This window comes from Myotis myotis, unplaced genomic scaffold, assembly GCF_014108235.1.
Source record: "Myotis myotis isolate mMyoMyo1 unplaced genomic scaffold, mMyoMyo1.p scaffold_m19_p_2, whole genome shotgun sequence".
Taxonomy (NCBI): domain Eukaryota; kingdom Metazoa; phylum Chordata; class Mammalia; order Chiroptera; family Vespertilionidae; genus Myotis; species Myotis myotis.
This window is the reverse complement of record NW_023416324.1, coordinates 188,744,853-188,767,357: the sequence shown is the minus strand read 5'-3', so window position 1 is coordinate 188,767,357 and position 22,505 is coordinate 188,744,853. Positions and strand designations below refer to the sequence as shown.

Here is a 22,505-nt window from a genome sequence, read left to right as displayed (position 1 = left end):
GATTACTAGATAGAAACTTCATTCTGCTGTTTAACCAATTTAATACTTTGTAGTCAAAACACCTTGAAATCCTTGCTAAAGTGAAGGGGACTTGGAGTAAAATTTATTAACAAATAGAGCTAGAGCCCTAGCCAATTTGGCTCAGTGGATAGAGCGTCAGCCTGCAGACTGAAGAGTTCTGGGTTCAATTCCAGTGAAGGGCATGTATCTGGGTTTCAGGCTTAAACCCTGGCCCTGGTTGGGCAACCAATCAGCAACCAATCAATGCGTCTCTCTCACATTAATGTTTCTCTCTCTCTTTGTATCTCTCCCTCCCTTCCACTCTTTCTAAAAATCAATGGAAAAATATCCTAGGGTAAGGATTAACAATAACAAAAAATACAGGTAAATATTATTTTTCATTTGAAATGACAAAATTCTACCAAAAGCAAGTTGCAAAGTGAACCATTATATTTAATTTATCACACAATAAAATCTATCTAGGATGTAATCCATAGTTTGGGAGTTCTTTTTTTCTCTCAAGCTAATTATTCATATACCTGTTTTTATTTATGGTTCATAGCAAACTGAAGTGAGAAAAATCCAGAGTTATCTTTGAAGAAAAGAACAAGGCTCATATAAAATATATTGGCCTTGGTCAGTCACTTTAAATAATAGTAATTCTTAAATTCAGAAGCATCTATTAAGTAATCCAGATATTAGATAAGAGTATAAATATATCATTATGGATACTTTTCTAATTATTGAATGTTGACTAATATTAGCAATATTGTACACAAATTTAAACATGGCTTTACTTGTTTTTTTTTTATATTATGTATGTCTCATTTAAATAAAGAGTTGATTTTTGGTGGGTTTTTTAATAGCATCAAAAGTGAATTAGAAAGACCTTACCTTTGTTGACTAACTGCATCAGCTAATTCAACTTTGTAAGGCACGATCTTTCCTTGTTCTTCAAATTCTTCTTCATAAGTCTTATTAAATGCATGTTGTATAATATTAGTATATTCAATAAATGGGTCATTATATGTTAACCAGCTAACTTGTAGGTGATATTTAGAGAATTTTCTTTCACTAATAATGTCATGAATTCTCTGACTATATGTCATAGAACATGAGTTTCTAGAAGAATCCAACAAATTCAAAATAAATTTGCTGAGGGCACTTGCTTTGTCAGTCATTTTATCATTACTGTCACACCCAGAAACAATAATACCAACTCATGTTTTATACTGTAACTACTAAGTGCCAAGTAGGTTAGTTCTCTGGCATAAGCTTACTGTATACATCAAGAATTTATGTGTGTGTATGTGTGTTTGTGTATTTATTTGTTCAGTAGCTTAAATTTATCCAGAGGGGAAATAAAAATGTTGCTAGGTGCATGTGCGTGCGTGTGCACACACACACACACATACACACACACACACCAGGGGCTATTAACCTAAAGAAAAAAGTAGTATTTAAAGAAGTACTTCCTACATTCTAGTATTTTTCTTTCACAATCACAGTAATATAAATATCAAGTATATGTGCTATATTCAGCTACTTGATTAGAAAGTCAGAAATATACAGTTTGTCACAATTTAGACTCTCAGCCCGGATCTCTAGCTCTGACTAGCTCTAGCTTTAGCTGGCTCTACGTGTTGTCTTCTAGAGGTCTGTATTCAAGTTATTATACACTAAACCCCTTAAATTTTCACAATATTTTCCCTTAAATAGAAAAAAATATTAAATGACATTAATAAAAACTAACTATATACAGATTTTATTAATGAAATACCACACTAATCCTTGTTTAAAAGCCTGATAACATAAAGAACTAAATAAAGCCCTAACCGGTTTAGCTCAGTGGATAGAGCGTTGGCCTGCGGACTAAAGGGTCCCAGGTTCGATTCCGGTAAAGGGCATGTACCTTGGTTGCAGGCACATCCCCAGTAGGGGGTGTGCAGGAGGCAGCTGATTGATGTTTCTCTCTCATCAATGTTTCTTATGCTCTATCTTTCTCCCTTCCTCTCTGTAAAAAAATCAATAAAATATATTTTTTTTAAAAAAGAACAGTGAACTATGTGTCTATAAGTTAAAAAATAAAATGTCTTTTCATCTTTCATACCATATGCTTCCAAAAAAATGACACTTTATCACTTCAGAAATTTACTGTCAACAGTAAAATAATAGTTTTATTACTAACAGCATGTTTAAATTCAAACACTTATAAATTTCATATTAAACTATGTTGAATTATAAAAGATTCTTGTTGAAAATAATATGTAGTTGTAACTATATGTTATGAATTTCCTGTTTGTTAAATAAACTGGTCATTAAGCACTCACATCATCCAGTTCAACTATTTCTACAGATGTTTCAGGTCTCTCTGTTCTTAATTCTTCCACTGGCAGGGAAAGAGCTGGGCATTGTACTTCAGTCTCCTCAACTAGGGAATAAAATAATAAAATTGGAAAATAATATCATCAAAGCATATACTTTACCTGATAATTTCCTATCTTTAAATAACATAGCCAAAAATAAAAGGATAATGTTCTCCTGTATGTCCACACAAATATATAAATGCTGTCAATTTTCCTAGTTCAAGTAAAATATACGTTTTCTTAATATTCAATTTTTAAATGAAAGTGAATCTAAAAAATGGAAGAAAGTATGCATTTTGATCAGGAGATAAAGGGTACATGGTCCAGTTGAGAATCATACAGTAAAGAAAAACAAAAGCAGATGCTGATTAATGCTTAGGGTATATAATTTGAAATAATAAATTTGAAAATGTCTAATCAAGACTAAACTAACCATCATTATCTTCATCACTTTCACTTTGAGAACACTGTGACTCATTAATGGTTGTACACTGAGGTATGAATATATCTGGTGGCATATTTTGAAGTTGCTCCCGTGGAGTTCTACAAAACAAGAAGGAAGCAATTAAAAGACTAAAATACATTATCTAAAACTTCCCTGACAAGATCTTGATTTATTTCACAGAGGAGTGAGTCTACAAAATTAATAATGAAATCATAGCTGTACCTCTAATTCATGGAAGAAAAATATGATTGCATAACAGAACCTTAATTCACTAAAATAATTTTGTAAATCAAATTAACAGCACATAAGATTTTTAAATTGCATATCCCACTGTTTTTGGTTTAGAGTGAAAAGTAAAGTTATGATAGAAGTCTGTGTTCTTGCAGAAGCCACATGAAGCCCATTAAACATACCACCCTATTTGAAAAGCTAATTTATGAATGTGTGTTGTTTCCCACAGCTTTGTGCATTATGTTGATACATTCTAAGAGAACCTGAAGACATTATTCTAAGCTTCCACCAAGCCAGGAGGGTGAGAACATAGGGCCCCACTATATGAATATGAAGTGTTCTGGCAATGCATATGTCACCCAATTAACAATGAGGTTTGGTGTGGCCAACCCCATCTCATAAGGAAGGCAATGAAGCACAGGGTTTCTCAGAGGTCAAGAGTGTCCCAGAGGTCATTCCCAACTTATTGGGGAGCTGGTCACTTTTTAACAAAGAATAAAAGTAACTATAGCCCTTGAAAACCATACAGGCTCATGAAGTCTACATATAAAAAGTCAAAGCATTTTTAGTGATATTAATAGGTAAGATTAATGCATAACTTAAAATGTACCAGGCTCTTTTTCAACTAATTTGGGGGTATTAAATCTTAATAGATGCATTAAATTGGCACTAGTATTATTTTAATTTTACAGATGGAAATATTGAGGCACAAAGAAGTAAACCAACTTGTTCAAAGTCATTCAGGTAATAAATGCAGAAAAGGAATTTGAACCCAAGGCTGCTGCTTCCCCAAGCCCATGTTCATAACAATTACTCTATATTGCCTTTCTTTCAATTTTCAAAGGCACTAAAAATTTTATAATTTCATGGAAATCTATAGCTATGTGTATTTTCTGAATACAGGTAATCTATATATAAGAATATCTCAAAATATTTATATTATTCAGCTTTTTGTCAAAAATAATTAATGAACGTGTCATTTTATATCCATAATTGAACTAAGCGATAGAAATATTAAAGAGCAAATGTCAAAGACAAATTGGCATTTGGCAACCAGAAATCTCTTTCCAGTTTGACATGGATATGCTATATTAAAATTCAATCACAGATACACATAAATGTACTATTATCCAGATACTTCTTCATGAAGTAAAAACACCTAATTTTATGAATAAAGCCCTGAACCAAAGACTGACAGAGTCTATATAGTAAAGCAATGGAGGTAAGGAGCCCTACGAATGTTTATTATAAACTCAATATTTTCCAGATGGAAAAGTGTGGGCCAAGAGAATTTGAGATTTGCCCATAAACAAGCAACCATTTAGTCAATAAACAAGCCTGCATTCTGGATATTGAAACCCTGGCACCCATGCCTTATTAAAGATCATGCTATATAAATAAAAGATAAAATATATTTTAGAATAGAATTACCTCAAAATTTAAATAAATACGTATTGAACATTGACCAACTCATTTGAGGAAACTTTTGATGAGCAGTTCTAAATGTATTCTGTCAATCTGTTAGGCTTTTTGCATCAGAATCACCAAGGAAGATATTTTTAAAACGTAGTCTCATATTCATCCTTTAAAACACTGATTTTTAGATTTGCCTGAGGTTAGGTAGATAAATCAATATTCTAAAACTTGCCCCGGTACTTCTGATGATTAGCTAAACTTGACACTTACATGTAATGAAAAGAGTAGGGGAATTTGAGTGGGAAAACCAGCTAATTGCTAATATCCACCTTTAAAATACTCTAAATCCAAATCTCATGCTTTATTTCATGAAACTTTCTTGGCATTAAAAGATCTACTAGAGATATTAAAGTAGCTCTTAAAACACATGTATTGGTTGCACATAAAATACAAATGTTATTACCCAATTTAAAAAAGAAAAACAAAACAAAATGCAATGGAACCTCTATATATATAAAAAGCCAGCGACTGGAACGCCATAATGACCACAATGACAGGTCGCTATGACGCCCACTGTGGCCAGCGAATAGGCCTGATGGTGGTGCACCAGCTGTGGCCCCTCCCTCTGGCTGTCCCCACCTCCGATCGGACCACCCCACCCCAATCAGTCCACAGCCCCTCTCCCCAGCCAGCCTTGCCTCTGATCACACCCCCTACCCAAATAGGGAGTGGGGCCGGCCAGCCAAACTCCTGCAGCCCCTCCCCCCGGCCAGCCCCACCCCTGATGGGCCCCCATCACCCCTATTGGCCCACAGTCCCTCCCCCCTGGCCAGCCCTGCCCCTAATTGACTGCCTACCCCAATAGAGGGTGGGCACAGCTGGCCAACCTTCTGCAGTCCCTCCCTCCACCCAGTACCACCCCGGATTTGCCCCTGATCAGGGGCAGGGCTGGCCAGCCAACCACCCACAGCCCCTCCCCAAGGTCTGCCCCACCCCAATCATCCCCCACCACCCCTATCAGCCCACATACCCTCCCCCCAGCCAGCTCTGCCCCTGATTGGCCCGCCACTCCGATCAGGGGCAAGGCCGGTGATTGGCCCCCTAACACCACCCACAGCTTCACCTCCAGTTGGCCCCCCAACACCAATCGGGGGCAGGGCTGACAAGCCCACCACCCACAGACTCTCCCCACTGCTGGCCCTGCCCCCAATTAGCTGCTCCAGCCCAATCAGGATCAGGGCCCACTGGCCAATCTCCCGCAGCCTTTCCCCCTAGCCAGCCTGGCCCTGATCACCTTAATCAGGGTGGGCCAGCTGGCTAAACTCCCACTGGCTCCTCCTCCCCACAGGTCCGGCCCTGATCCGCCCTGATTGGGGCCAAGCTGGCCAGACCCCACCCATGCGCAAATTTGTGCACTCAACCTCTAGTATATTTATAAAAACCTATTATAAAACATGACAAAGATAGGCAAAGATAAAGTCTTAACCATGATCATCATTATCAACAAGGGAAACTTTTCAGAAGTACAGCATCAGAAATGTTATAATCAATTTACAATCACAAACTTGTAAATTGCAAATAGATTGCCCCACACTAGCATCTATAATTAAAACATAAATCAATAACTAAAAAAAAAAAAATGACTGTTAAAAAAAATAACTGTAAATAAGACCCTAGTGAATATATTCACTAATCATTATTTTCTAACAAGGAAATTTGCCAACATTTAGTAGTCAGCATAGCTCAGGATTTCATGTGCCCATGATTAAAGCTTTTTGTATGTATCCAAGCAAATGATGGCACCCATTTAATAATGAAATTGTACTTTTATTGGATAACAAACTGAATGTGAAAGGCATCAAAAGGCAACCACAATAAAAGATAAGCGAATTTGATATTACTATTATATATTAATTCTTAAATTAGAATTTTTGAGTTTCACAGGTGAAGAATTGTTAAGGCATCACACTTTAAAGGAGACATAGAAAACTTAAACAATAGTTACATAGGAATAACCAGAATGTGATATGAAGAACTTAAAACCCTGCCACATAAATCACAATGGGATACACTACACACCTATTGAAGTGACCACCAAAAGAAAAGAACCTGAAAATACCAGGCACTGGCAAGAATGGAGAGCAATTAGAACTCCCATAGATTGAAGGAAGGAATGCAAAATTATTCAGTCTTATGGAAAACAGTTTGTAATCCTATATAATAAAAGCCTAATATGCTAAGTGTCTGGTCGTCTGGCCAACCATTGAGCCAATTAAAGCATAATATGCTAATAATATGTTAAGGCAGCTCAACTGTTCGCCAAAACATGCACTGACCACCAGGGTTCAGACAAGTCAACTGGTTGACCAGTCACTATGACATGCACTGACCACCAGGGGGCAGATGCTCCAACCAGTAGGTAAGCTTGCTGCTGGGGTCCAGCTGAATGGGACTGAGAGAGATGGGCTAGACAGCCCAGGAGCCCTCCCGCGGTCCCTCCCCGGCACCAGTCATGCTCCAGTGGGGTCTCTTGGCCTGGCCTTGCCCTCTCATAATCCGAGACTCCTCAGGGGATGTTGGAAAGCCAGTTTAGACCTGATCCTGCAGGCCACTCCCCTCAGGAAGCTGCCAGATGCAGGGCTCATGGCTGGCAAGCACTGTTGCAGCAGCGCGAGCCTCTCCGGTTAGGACTGATTGGTCGCATGCCCACCGCTGGCGCAGTGGGGCCGGGATGAGTGGGAGCTGCAGGTAGGAGCTGCAGGTGGTGTTGGACTGCAGGTTTCAGCCAGATCCCCACAGGCCACCCTGAGAAACCCCTTCCATGCACTGGGCTTCTAGTTTTCTCATAAAGATAAACATACACTTAAACCATACAATTCAGCCATCCCAGTCCCAGGTATTTACCCAGAAAATTTAAAACCTATATTCAAACAAAAACCTATATATAAATATTTATAACAGCTTTAACCATAATTACAAAAATACTAGAAATCAGCACCCTATTTTTCAACAGTTGAATAGGTGAACTGTACACCACAATGATGAACTAATACTCCACAACAAAAACAAATGGATTTTGATTCACTCAAGAATATGGATGAATCTCAAATGTATTATGCTAAATGAAGGACACAAGGTCTACATATTATATGACTTCATTTACATGACATTCAGAAAAAGTAAATGTATAAAGAGTGAACTAGACCAATGGTTGCCACAGGTCAGGGGAGAAGACCTGACTATAGAGGGGAAGCATGAAGGAATGTTGGAGTGAACAAAGTATGCTATTTGGTACAATGGCAAACACATGATTTGAGGTATTAATAAAAATTCATAGACCTGTATGGGAGTTTATGCTAGTCAATTTTAAAAAGTAATCAATGGATGGTAAAGCCATTTCAAAGAAGGTGGGAAAGAAATGGGTGTCATGTCCTGAGCAACTTTGGAAAACAAGGTTTAGACTGGACACTGTGGGCTAACCATAAAAGCACTATACACATGTGCTTCAGCTGAGGAGTCTGTTTCTCACAGTGATATTAGTCATGTGAAACTACTTTATACATATACTGAAGTTGATAAATTAATAAATATATCACAGACCATGAGAGCCAGTATTCTCACTGTAGGCAAAAGAAACTACAAATAAGCTACATTGCTATGAATGGACCTTTAAAGACAATTCTGGTGATCTATATCAGTAGAAATAAGGGTGGTAAATGCCATTCTGATGAGGTATTAAAACAGGAATTTGGGGGGTTGAAAAAGACAGGTTTAAATTTTAGAAATTAAGGGGACCATGGAGGAAGCACAGGGCTGCAGAGCAGCAGAAGGTATATTTCCATAGAACAGGGGAGCTGAAAAGCTGCAACAGGTACATTTCCATAGAATGAGGGAGCTGGGAACAGCAAAAGGTCTATATTTACAAAATAAAGAGAAGGAATCCCTTCATCCAGAAGGAGAGGAAGAAAACCCAAAGGGAATAAGAAAACAATAAGGAAGGCGGGATGGGGGGGGAACCTTACATGTCCCATGTGAGGTTGGACCTTTGAGCTCAGGAGTTACTAAAGTAACCAGTCTAAGGGATTAGTGACCAATCAGAGGGGATATCAAGGCACCAGGATCTGTAGCCTTTATAAGCCATAGGGAAAAAGAACTCAGTGGGACCCTTTCCCCCTCCCCACATGGGAATCCATTCTGTGCGACTCTTCCCCCTCCATACTTGGGGGTCTGTACTTGTTCTTCAATAAATTTCCACCTTTGCTATACCATCTTCTGTCTGTGGATTCATTCTTCAACTCTGGTGGACAAAGAATCCGGGTTGAGTCCAGGAGAACACCACATGTTCCAGTCCAAAAATTCTGTTTCAGTATCAGATAGAAGTAAGAAACATGCTACTACACAATGGAGAAAAGGCAATCTATATTGATAAACCAGCACAGAACTTTCCTGACTTTTGTTTCTGTCATAGGGTTTTATGAAAGGTAGAACTTGCAAGTTTTGAAATTATATATATGGCTGAGGCAATTTCTAAGCAGTGTTGAAGGAGAGACCTGGTTCTCATGGCTGCTCATAGTAAAATGCAAGAAGAGAGAAATGACTTAAAGACAGAATTATTAATCAAAAGAGAAGCAAAACTCAATAATTTGGAACATTCTCAGACTATCCACACTGAAAATAATGAGAGCCTATTCAGGAGGAAACAGGAAGTAAATGGCCAAAGGATCATCCGATGGGGAGATTAGCCAGGGCCTATTATCCAAGACAAAGGAACAATGACCCTGAAGGCAAATCAGAAATCTATCCCTCCCATCACAGAACAAGAAAGGCCCAGGCTACTGCAAAGAGCAATGCCCAGAGAAACTGTAGGGATAAGGCCACCTGTGTGACCCTAGACTAGAAGTGCCACCGGATTCCATGCTGGAGAGTCATTGGGATGCAATACAGCATTCAGCCACCATAGAAATGAGACCGCCCAAAGCCATGGGGGCAGAGCCAACCAGAAACTTGGGAGCCCAACCTCTGCCCAGCAAAGCTATAGGGAAGGTCTGCTGCCTCAGTGTGTCCAGGTTGGAGCCCTACTCTAGTGTATCTAGAAGGTGGGACCTCCATCCCAGTGGGCCTGGTGGGAAGAGCATATCTACTGCATGCCTGTCGCACCTTTGTATTTGGAAGCATATATCATGTTTGATTTCACAGGTTCACAGTTAGAAAGCAATCTGCCTCCAAATGAATGATATACTGAGTCTCACCCATATCTGAATTAGATGATATTTATATAACAATGTGAACTTTAGACTACTGAATTGGTGTTGGAATGAGTTAAGAATTTTAAAGCTATTGAAATGGAATGAATATATTTTGCATGAAAGTAGGACGTGACCTTGGAGGGATCAGGAGCAGAAAGCTCTGTTCTGAATGTGTTCCCACAAAATTCATATGTTGAAATCCTAGCTCCCAAGGTGATAGTATTAGGAGACGAGGCCTTTGGGAGGAGAGTAGATCATGAGGGTAGAGACTTCATAAATGGAATTAGCGCCCTTATAAAAGAGACCAAAGACCCCTCCCATCTGCATGTGAGGAGAACACAATGAGAAGATGGGCATCTCTGAACCAGGAAGCAGGCTCTATCCAGACACTGAATCTGTTGGCACCTTTATCTTGGACTTCCCAGCCTTAAGAACTGTGAAAAATATATGTTGTTTATTAATATTTAATGTTAAATTTTAAACAGTGTATGAAATGGTGAATCTACTGTAATAGTCTTTGTATAAAATATATTTGAATACTTTTGATAAAATTATAAAATTAAAGGTCTAAGTAAACTTAAAAGTAAATTCTGAAAAATATAGCCTCAAAAGTTTATGCTGATTTCAAATGTCTGAAAGCAATACCTTCTCAAAGTAGTCTTTCATTAATCACATTATTTTGCTATTATTCTAAAAATTGTATATTGTTTTATGCCTTTTCCCCACCTTTACATTTAAATTTCTCAAGGGAAACCCTAAATTAATGATGCATCATATATATAAATAGGATTAAAATTCTTATTAGAACAATAGAAGCTTCATGTGGATTTAATATTGCTTTAAAATTATTTATGCAAATATAAAGCAGACATATAAAACTGCTACAGAAAAGCATGTCACACAAGCAAAAATATAAATAGCATTTTATATTACTTATTAATAATATAAAAATTCAGAAAATACCTTCTGTGTTTTTTAAGCCATAATTTTTCCATATAGGATATACTGTCTTCTTTAAATTCAATATGAAGTGGTTCTCTCCAAATTTTCAGATTGGTTTGTACCTCACATTCTTCCAATGAGTCTATAACAATAAATATAACATACATAGTTAATATAATCTAGTCTATAAATTGTAATTTCTCCCAAGATACAGAACTTGTCAAATATGCTTTGATATTCATCTATAATCAATAGTTCTGGGCTTAAATAATTCAAAAGTTTTAAAAATTGATGATTTATCAAATAACTGTGTAGACAGTTTTCTTCCATAATCCCTTGAAATGAAAGAATCTTATGATTGCCCAGCCAGAGTGCCTCAGTGGTTGAACATCAACCTATGAACCAGGAGGTCACAGTTCGATTCCCGGTCAGGGCACATGCTTACCCAGGTTGCAGGCTTGATCCCCAGTGTGGGGCATGCAGGAGGAAGCCTATCAATGATTCTCTCTCATCTTTGATGTTTCTATCTCTCTCTTCTCTCCCTTCCTCTCTAAAATCAATAACATTATTTTTTTAAAATCTTATGATTCACAAGGATTTTAAAAGCAACTAATTCTTTTAAATGCTAACAGATAAAAACAGATTCATTATATATTCCATAAACACACACAAACATAAAGGTATGTATTATAGTCACTGACAATAATATTTACAGAAGATGGGAAACAGAAAGGAAATAACTCAGAAGGTAGCACCTGGAGGAGACAACTTTCTTCATGAATTGATGTCGACATGGCTATTTACTTCCAGATGCTTCAGATGTTTCTGAAGTACTACCAAATTGAAACCACTATTCAGAGATATTTAAAACTGATGGAGATTTCTGGGAAATAAAAAACTAGAAAACTTGGAAATTCAAAGCACATTACTAAACGAAATGGGGCAAAAAAACATTTGGAAAGATACTCATGTCATTTGAAATGAGATGCAAAATTAGTTATACCATTTTACCTCTATCAGTCCAGCAAAACTTTAAAAATATGATTATTTAAGTGGTGGTCATGGGAAGCAACCCAACCTTTCACACTCTGCAGGTGAGAATGTAAACTGATACAAACACTTAGGTAAATAATTCAGCTTTATCTAGTGTAGTTGAGTACATGCACACCCAATGACCCAGCTCTTCCACTCCCAGGAATAGACACCCTAGAAATGGGTGCACATGTGTTCCAGGAGACCTGTACAAGAATATTCACAACAGCATCATCCATTTGTATAGCAAAAATGAGAATCAATCTAAATAACCATCTACATTCAAATAGGCAGATAGTACTATCCTATATAATAAAGAGGTAATATTCAAATTAACCCTCGCACCCTCACAAGATGGTTGCCTATGACCAGGCCGGCAGGGGGGCTAGTGAGGGACAACCAAACAACTGAACACGCAGGCTGTGTGGGGCAATCAGGCCAGCAGGGGGGTTAGTGAGGGACAACCAAACGACTGAACAGCAGGCTGAGTGCAGTGACCAGTCCAGCTGGGAGGGGCCGTGAGGGGTGACCAGGCTGGTGGGGGGGCGGGAGTTGGGGGCAACAAGGCCAGAGGGGGGGGGGGGTTGGGGGCAACCAGGCTGGCAGAGGGGGGCAGTGAGGGACAACTAGGCCAGCAGGGGGGCAGTCGGGGGTGACCAGGCCAGCAGACGGGGGCAGTTGGGGGCAATCAGGCTGGCAGAGGGGGGCAGTGAGGGGCGACTAGGCCAGAGGGGGGGCAGTTGGGGGTGACCAGGCCAGCAGAGGGGGGCAACAAGGGGTGACCTGGCCGCCGGGTGGGGGCAGTTAGGAGCAACCAGGACAGCAGGGATGGAGGGGTTGGGGGAGACCTGGGTGGCAGCAGGGGGTAGTTAGGGGCAATCAGGCAGGCAGTGGGAGGGGCAGTTAGGGGTGACCAGGCAGGCAGGCAGGTGAGTGATTAGGAACCATCAGTCCAGGATTGTGAGAGGGATGTCCGACTGCCGGTTTAGGCCCGATCCTCGGAAACCAGCAGTTGGATATCCCCCAAGGGGTCCCAGATTGGAGAGGGTGCAGGCTGGGCTGAGGGGACCCCCCCCCACGCCCATACACAAATTTTGTGCATCGGGCCTCTAGTATTCATATAACAGAAGACTCTTAAGCACTGAAAATGAATGAAATACAGCTATGCACATCTTCACGGATATCATGGTTTCTCTAAATATTAAACCACTAACCTTTGGTCATACAGTGAATATTTTTTTGAGGAGTTATATAAAACTGCTATCCCAATGTTAATAGTTTTGAATATTGCATTAATATTCACAGATAAAAAAAGTTAAGTTCAGCTTTATTTACAGCATTCATTTTATAAAAATAGCTATACCTGGCTTTGCTGCAGGCAAGTTCTGCTCCCCATTGTCATTATGATGACCAGTTCTCCATTCATTTAAAACTTCCTGAAAGGACTGGGCAGAAGCTTCTTCATCGAATGACCCTTCACACAAGAGCCTATCTCTCGGGTTTATACACTCTCCTTTTTGTGTTGTTGAAACTTCCATCTAAACCAATTAAAAAATGTATCTAAGTATGCTTTTCTAAATTTTCCGGATCATAAAATGAAGATAGCATTAATTGTTAGGCATTAAAAGTCACACGTTTTTTAAACTTACAAGTAGAACATTTTAAAGTTTTACTTATATATATGCTCTACTGGTTTCTTTCAAACTGTGTCCGCAATTATAAATGGTCTCTTCAGAAATTATTAAAACTGGAGCCCACAAGACTGACGATTTATCATTATTATGCACCAGTGTTCTCCCTGGAGAGTGACAACAGTCTTGTATGTGATCCTCCTACTTTTCCAATCTCCTGCTCCTGCCATCTCCCCACAGCAGAAAGAGCAGTTTCATAACTTGCAAATTTGATCAGGGCAAGCCGCTGCTCAAAACCCTGCAATGACTCCGTATGAAGCCCCCAAGCCCTACTAGGACTTACAAGGGCCTACACAACCTTGTAGCCCTTGCCTTTCAGTTCAATTCCTTCAATTTTCTCCTTCTCTTACCCTGCGCCTGACAAACCTATATTCTTACAGTTCTGGGAACCCACCCAGCACCTTCCCACTTAAGGGTTTTGCGCTACCTTTACCCAATGCCTGGAGTGAGCCTTCTCACACTCCACACATTCATTGTACTCATTTCAATCAATCCTCTGCTCAAATGTCACCTACTCAGAGAGTAGGTGATGACCTTGCTGATGATCTAAAAATATAGACCCCTACCCACACACATTCTAATCTCTTATCTGCTTTATTTTTCTAAAAATAACATCTCTGTGTGAATTTACCCTACATGTGTATTTGTTTATTGTCTCTCAAACCATTAGAATGCAGTGAAATCAGGGGATATTTTCCTCCCTCAGTGCCAAGATCCAGGCTCAAAGTGATGCTAATTAAAAGGTGGTTGAATGAATGAATAAATAAATGCATGTGAAACATTGCATGCTGCTTAGCGTAAAGATGGGAGAAACGATGAATTCAGTATAAAATATAAATCCACTGTGAACACACTGAAAAAATAAAGGTTGGCATTGGCAGTTATCCATAGAATTAGAGAAATCCAAATTATGAATCCAAAGCAAAATAAATTCCAAACTAATGTTAAATCCAAGTGTGGATTACTTATACTAATATCAAATTGCTAAATCGGCATTGTGTATCTTCTAGATACACAAGTAGGATCTTTTATGTTCAGTCCTTAATTGCAAAGTAAACAGGCAGATTGTTAGAATACAATTGAGAGAAGATGATTAAATAGTGCATAAAAAATTTAAATATAAAGAAAAACCACCTGGGAACCTGCCAGACACTGTGCTAGCTGCTGGCCACAGAACACAGGTTAATAAGTCCACAACAGAGACAGGTGCAAGAGCAGGTATTTAACTCAGATAAACAAGAATTCCGTGGGCAAAAAGTGGCACGGGCAGGATTCCAGAGAGAGGGGATGATACATAGACGGAGACATGGCGCCAAACAGCAATATGGCATGAAACTGGAAGTAGTTTATATTGTTATAGCAGAGTGGGATATGAAAAAATATAAAGAGTGGGAAGACAAAGAGGGGGCAGATCATGAAGAATCCTGCCTGCCACCCAGAAAATTAGACAAACTTATTGAAAACACAAAGCCACTAAAGAGTCACACACAGAAAGAGAGAAATGGGGGGAAGGAGGGGAGATAGTGAATTTGGATGCAAGGAAAATGTTATGGCCATTTGGCAATATCAACATGACAAATGCATAACCCTCTTCAGTTAGGAATGTCAGGAATTTATTATGTAAATATACATATGTATGCAAAACATTTTTCAAAAACATTCTTTTTACTATAGTTTGTGTTGGCAAAAGACCGAAACAGGTTAAATGTTGATCAGTGGAAAATAAATCTTAAAAAGTCTAATAAATGGAGTATTTTTTACCCATTATATAGAATTAGAAGGTTCTAGAATGCATTTAAATTGATATGAAAATATTTTGTTAAGTGTAAAAAGCATGTTTTAAGAGCAGTTTGCAAAGTATATTAATATTGGTTTCAATAAATACCTACATACAAAATTGGAAATATTATTGATCCCTAGAAGGAGAGAGAATGAAATGAAATTTACAGCCTATAAACATTTTTCACTTTAAGAAAGAGCTAATTTCAGGATTAAGAATAACAATAAGAATAGAAATGACCAAACAGTCAAGAGAGGCTTTAGATGGTCGACTGCATGGGACATGGTAACTGATTGGATGTGCAGAGGCAGGAGAGACAGGACTATTAAAAATAACTGTTCTTGCCAACTTGAGAAGCTGAGAAGCTGGGAAATGGGCTGACACCAATAGTAACATCTATTGGAGGAGAAATAATGAATTTGATTGGAAAATATTGAGTTCCAGAAATATGCGGGAAGGTAATTACAGGCATCCAGTAAGCAATGTGTGTGTGTGTGTGTGTGTGTGTGTGTGTGTGTGTGTGTGTGTTTTGCATTAATGAAGAAGCATTGAAAACTCAGTGCAATGGTTTCAGTGTGCAGTGATTGCAGCAGCTCCCCAGGGAGGCTCCTTTCCAAGCAACAAATCAGAATCAGAGCTATAAGACATTTGCATTTTATAGCTGTGCCTTTGGAATACTTGACTGCCATATAGTAGTGACAGAATAGGAAAAAGCCAGCAGATTGTACATTGGTTCTTAAATGTTTCAGCCTAGACTGTCATATGTCACTTCCACTCAGAGCCCATGACCCTGCCCAATTCTAAAAGGGCTAGAAAATTTGATGAACCGATGCTGTACATTCATTACCCCCCTGGGCCGCGTGATATCCCTGCAAGACATGTTTATTCCCGTTTTCATATATACCTGCCACTTTCCAGAAGAAGAAACAGAATCAAAAAGGCTAGGTAAAATGCTGGATGTTATAAGAGCTCTAAGAAAATCAGGGTCAGTATTTCAAATCCAGGTTCCGGTCTCTAAAATGAAAGCTCGTCCATGAACGGCACCCCTTTCCCAGGATATCCAGTGGCCTGAATCCATAAGAAAAGCCCAAAGACAGACATTAGGCATTAGCACCATTTTGACTCTTCCAGGCTTTGGAATTGCTTGGTAGGCTAACTAAAAATCAGATTCCTGTACTCTAACCCAGATGTGAAAAAAAATATTAAAATTTGAGTGACAGACCAGGAATGCACATCCCATACTTCTGATGCTTATCACAGTTGGAGAACCACTGACTACCAAGCACCAGACAGGGACATCTCTTCAGTGCATGCACCACAGACCAGTGCACACCTGAGGGTCCATAGCAGTGACTCCCAACCAGGAATACTCACCAGAATCACTGAGCAGTTGCTAAGACCTCACATGTCTGGGCCCCACCCATAGAGATGCTGAACTCAGTGCTGAGTGTTTCTTTAAGGTTTCTCCAGATGAGGAATGTATATATACCCGGATGAAACCACTGAATTAAAGGTTCTTACGTTAAGACAAGAGGTAAGGGTCTATATAGCAGTTACCTATGTGGATAAGAGGCAGCACTTATTCTAGGGATTAGAAGCACAGGCAAAGAAATAAGCTCTATAGCTTTTTCTTAGGTTACTTACTTAGGCCCCCATTGTCCTCATCTGTTAAATGGGGTAATAATAATGCAAAACTCATATGGTTATTATGATTCTTGAATAAGGTAAGGCAGGTAAGTAACTAAGCACAATGCCCAGCATCAAGTGTTTAATAAAAGTTAATTGTTGACTTATCATTTTTATTGATAGGGTAAATTAGATAAAATGGCAGGCATGAAGGAAAAACCTTAAAATCATAGTCTCTGGGTAGTGGTTAAAAGCAAGCAATTTGGAATCAAAATATCTGGGTTCATATATAAGTTCCACTATCAATAATACCTCGGGCAATATATATAAAAACTGTTTTTTGCCACTATTTTCTCATCTGGAAAGAAAAAAATGTAATTAAAAAAGGATAAAAATGGATGTTACAGGTAAAATATTTAAGACATTATCTGGCACACAGATTATATCAAAATTTGAGGAAGTTTGTCTTTTGCTAAAAAAGTCAATACAGCAATTCTATTATAAAAATATGGACATGAGCTGATGAAACTTATCTAGCACATCATGGGATCAGTAATCAATCTCAATAACTACCAGTATTTGGTATAAATCTGATTATAAAAAGCTGTGAGATTCACTGTCACTTAAAACACATGGCAAGGTTTTGTACTTTTAGCCTCTGAAGTCCTGATTAATATAAAGTCATTATATTGCGTTGTGTTATCTATTTTTATGTTCCTCCCAAATACTCATTCATTTCCGGAAAAGGTGGAAATGCCCAGAAAGCCACAGAGTCAAAGGATAATTCATTAAGAAATCAGCATCCAGTGCAATCAAAGCAATCTCCTTAAAGGGATTGTTATAGTCAAGATGTTTTTGATTAATAAAAAAAATTATATTAAATAACAATGTGACAAAATAATCTGCAAAACCCTACAGCTCTCGCTAAGTATACGCATGACCGTCTCCACGACCGTATATGACAGAAATGTCCCTACATTTCCCACAGCTTACCTGGGAGCTGCTCTCCTGCAGCGGAGGAGGTTTGGGTAGATGCTGACTCTTACTAATCTCTTTTGGAGAGCGATGCTCCCCTTTGGGTCTGTCTGGATTAACTTCCTTTATAAACCCATGGGCAACATCCAAAACATTGGATAATATTTGAGATTTTGCCTGTTAATAAATGAACAAAATATGATTAAAAAGCCAAATACATAAGCCTCAGTAATTTAGATACATCAAATTATATTTTCATTATTCCATTCCTACTAAATTCAATGCATTTTACTTAATATTTAAAAATACAAATTGACATTTATATCAACCAATATAATAGTGACAGCTACCAATGTGTAGAGGGGCTAGTTTGGGCTCATATTAGCCTAAGTAGCTTACAAACATGTTATTTAATCCTAAAGTCAACTCTGAAGCATACCTATTTTTATCTGTTTCAGGGATAAAGAAACAAAATCTCTGAGTGTTTAACTAACTTGGCCTTGGTCACATGGTGAGTGGGTGGCAGAGCTGGGAAGTGACCCAGGTGTATATAATTCTAATGACTCAGAGCCTTTCCAACCCCAAATAAGTAGATGAGTAATTTTATGCACACCATGGCTAAAGAACTAAATATAGTTTATCAGGTAGGAGCCCGGATAAGCAGTAATAAGTATTCCTCAGTGATAAAACATCTTTAGAAACTATTAACTATTTAAAAGTGGAAACACAGGAAGTGCATCTACCTGTAGTTCCTGAGTGCACTTCAAGTTTCTCTGAATGTTGCACCTTCGCTCATGAGTTTCAGTTACCAGGAAGGCCCTCCATCCTCTACTATTTTCTTTGCCTGTCAGACTTCTCCTTCTCCTGGATTTGTCCCCAATTACTCCCACATCAGGAACCTTTCCTGGCCTTCCTTCTCCAGCTGTGTGCAGTGCCCATTCTCTGTACCCTCTTCCTACCAGCCCCTACAATAGTAATTTTACATCATCTTTTGGTGTCTATCTATCCCACGATACCACGTAAGCTCCATGAAGTCCAAGAGTTTGGCAACAGCTGATCTGGAGAGTATTATGCTAAGCAAAATAAGCCAGTCAGAGAAAGACAAGTACCACATGATCTCACTCACATATGGAATCTAATGAACAAAATAAACTGTTGAACAAAATGGATCCAGAGACACAGAAGCATGGAACAGACTGTTAATCTCAGAGGGAAGGTGGGGGTGGGTGGGAAGAGATCAACCAAAGAACTTGTATGCATACATGCATAACCCATGGACACAGACAATAGGGTGGTGGAAGCCTGGGGTGGGGGAATGGGGTGGGCCTGAAGGGGCCAATGGGAGAAAAATGGGACATATGTAATACTTTCAATAATAAAGATTAATAAAAGTAAATGATTGAGAAAAATAATTCAAAAAAAGCTTTCCAAGAGCCTTCTTCAGAGTGAAAAGGAACAGGCAAATCTCGGGAAGGCCCTATTCTGAGGAGTCTCCTATCAGAACTCCCTGGGTTTGCCCAGGACACTGCAGGATGCTGAATGCCATCTGAGCTTAAACCCAACAAACTCCAGGGGGTCAGGCCTTTCCGAGGCTCTCTGACAGTCTGGCATTGGGAGAAAAGCAACAGGTCTTAACTTCTTAGCAAATCTCCTCAAGTCACGAGAAAACTCTGGCAGGGATCAGAAATAATTCATTCGGACTCTCCCATGGAAATATTCCTATTTTTAAATTTTCAACTACTTACCTATTTAAATAGCTAAAATTACATGGAAACTTTCCAGTATGACCTTTTGAAAATTTGTTAAGATTCAATGTGATTCTTGAGTAAATCAGTGAACATCAAATTAACTGGTGTTATTTCACACTGAATTAATAAGTTATATATGAAAAAATGACTAAGGAGACCATGCACGTAATTGCTGTGCTTATACAGGTCTATAGTATCTAGTCCAAATTTCACAATGATCATTTAAAAGCCCATTTACACCCATGCAGCCCTTTTTTAAAAAAAAAATACATTCATAAATATAGTACAATATTATTGTGCATATTCATTATACTGTGCACCAGATCTCTATGGCTTATTTACTACTCATTGCACTTAACACTGCTGAACTGTACATTTAAAAATGTTTAAGATGAAAACATTTATGTTATTTGTTTTTTACCACAAATTTTAAACAATGAGTGCATGTTATTGTTTATATGAGAAATGTTGAGTGCATGTTATTGTTTATAAATTGAAGCTGAATAGAGTTGATTTAACAAGGAAAAACATGAAAGAAAGACAAAAGAAAATATTCAAGCCAATGATAATACTTTATTCTTCCAGAAATAACTGCATTTTAGCAAATATTTTCTAAACATAATCCTATCTAAGCCTGATTTTATATTTCCTATAATAAAGGTCTATTGATTTCAAAAGTGGTTAAAATATCTAGTTTTCATCTTATCAAATATCAAAATAAAAAACAATGGTATTAATTTTATATAAAAGTATCACAATAGAATCATCATTCAAGTATATATGTTTATTTAAATAGCACAAAAGAAAGATTATTCTTGTCCTAAAATGAATCTTGCTATCAATGTTACAATGATTTTTGTAACATTTAAGGGAGCATTTTAAAAGACTATGAAATAGCCAAAAAATGATTTTATTCCTATATTAAATATACTATTAAAAATATGATAAACATTGTGGATAACTGATCAAATGGAATGCTGTTTATCTGGATGTCTTAAAGTTCTGTTAATTCAGGATAAATAAAATGCCAATAAACTGGAATTTTCTTTCTCAGAAAATTGAATATTTAAATATTATTTTCCTCAGTTTTAAAAGTGTACATGTACACTCTATTTTTCTTATTCTTAAAGTAATCATTCCAATACAGGAACAGATATTTTGAGCCCCATTACTTGGACAAGGAAACCCTAGCTCATAAAGCTTAGGTCAAAGCCAATGGGTACAAAATGATTTAGAGCCAAGGTTTTTCTTCTTCTAGCCTAATCCTATTTCCTACTGAATTAACACAGAAAATGTGCTTTACTTATGTTTTCTTGAAAATAAGATTACTTTTTGTTTGTTTTTAAATTATTTGCTTGTTTATTTCAGGTTTGAGCAAGCACTAGCAAATTGGAGGGATGACCCAAGATTCTCCTTTTACTCGTCTTCTCTGTTATCCACATATATGGGGAGGGTTGGGGGCAACATAAACTTTGAAAAGAGTAGGATTATAGGACAAACTTAAACCATCTATCTCTTAACTAAGAGGTGTACATTTAACAGGATCAGTAAGCCTAGAAATTCACCATAGTACAGTAAAATACTATTTTACAATATTTAAAAGTTCCCAGATATGTGAAAAATATATCACACATATTAATAACTTACTGCTTCCCGGTCTTCATACCCAATCACCATACTCACTCCAGAGAAAAATTGACAACTAATTGCTAGATACTTTCAACTGCCCACTTAGGGAAGTTCTCCCCTTGAATCCGATGGCCAATGGAGCTCTGTGATAGTTACTGAAAGTGAGAAACAGTAATACGTTTCCAATGGCAAGGTGATAAGAAATGAATGTGCCTTCTCTATCCTTTTCACTGTATGGTGTATAGTGACTTTGGAAGTAGCATATTGAATACAGTGAATGTTACAGGTAAAAGTCACCAAATCATTGCTTAAGAGGGAAGATGTCTTAGGAACATGCATGTTAAACTCTTAGGTGAGTAAAAAGTAACTTTTACTATAGCAAGCATATTTGGAAACTACCCCTAACTGGGTATTGCTTGAGCTAACAAAAAGAAAATGTTTTAAAAAGGTGTTTCCCTTTAATAATGTACATAAATACGCTACTTCCATGCCTTGCCGAAGTTTTCCTCCCTACTTGGAAACATGAGTGCTCCTATTATAAATCTCTTTATCACTTTAGGCCCAGATCAAATGTTATCCAGTTCCAGTGTATATCCGAAGGCATTATTCAAAGTCGCTTAAAAGGGCAAACTGTTTAATCTCTTTGAGACAAAGTTTTCTTCCTCAACTAATTGGAGCAAAATGGACATATCTTCTGTGTGCTCTTATACACCTTGCTTACATCCACAGAGCTTTGCTGCTCAATGTATGACCCATAAACCAGCAGCATTTCCATCCCTGGAAACTTTCTAAAAACACAAACTGTCAGGTCCCATTCAGACTCACTGACTCAGAATCTGCAGTTTCACAGGTAACTCGAATGCACATTCAGTTTCGAGCATCTCTGTGTCAAAACACTCATCAGTCAGTAGTGTTACCATTGGTTGAATACAGCTGTCTTCCCTTTTGTGAATTCTTGAGAGGGGGAACCATGTCTCATTCTGCCTGATACACAATGTTTTACATCGCCTTCTTTCAATTCTCCTCCCGGAAGCCCTGTCCTTCACACTTTGCAACTAGAACATTGCTGGTTGAATCGAATTTAACTAATTTACTGAGATAAAAATGACTGAAAATTCCATTTGAATATTTGTCGCTATGCCCAAGCTAAGTCAATGTCAGCACAGATAAAATAAATAGCACTATCAATAAGAGTACAAAAGGGGGAATTATGTACCTCACTAAGCCTAAGTGTTTGTACCCGTAAAATGAAGACAATAGTTACCTTGCAGAGCTGTTGTGAAGAATATACATTCTGAATGAAAAACACCTTGCAGAGTGATATAGTGCATTCGAACGACTGCTACCATTTTATTTAAATCACTATATACTACTTCTC

At 38.0% G+C, this 22,505-nt stretch overlaps 1 protein-coding gene across 2 annotated transcripts in view; it reads right to left on the bottom strand.

Annotated features, from left to right (window-relative positions):
• ZBBX (zinc finger B-box domain containing) overlaps nt 1-22,505 on the bottom strand; it is a 102,462-nt gene that overhangs the window by 38,698 nt on the left and 41,259 nt on the right. For both annotated transcript variants that reach the window (XM_036351937.1, XM_036351938.1), the window contains exons 7-12: nt 17,769-17,927; nt 13,042-13,216; nt 10,668-10,788; nt 2,800-2,909; nt 2,331-2,431; nt 895-974 (exon numbers count right to left, since the gene is read on the bottom strand). In XM_036351937.1, the coding sequence (XP_036207830.1) occupies nt 895-974; nt 2,331-2,431; nt 2,800-2,909; nt 10,668-10,788; nt 13,042-13,216; nt 17,769-17,927 (746 nt within the window). The remainder of the gene's footprint in view (nt 1-894; nt 975-2,330; nt 2,432-2,799; nt 2,910-10,667; nt 10,789-13,041; nt 13,217-17,768; nt 17,928-22,505) is intronic.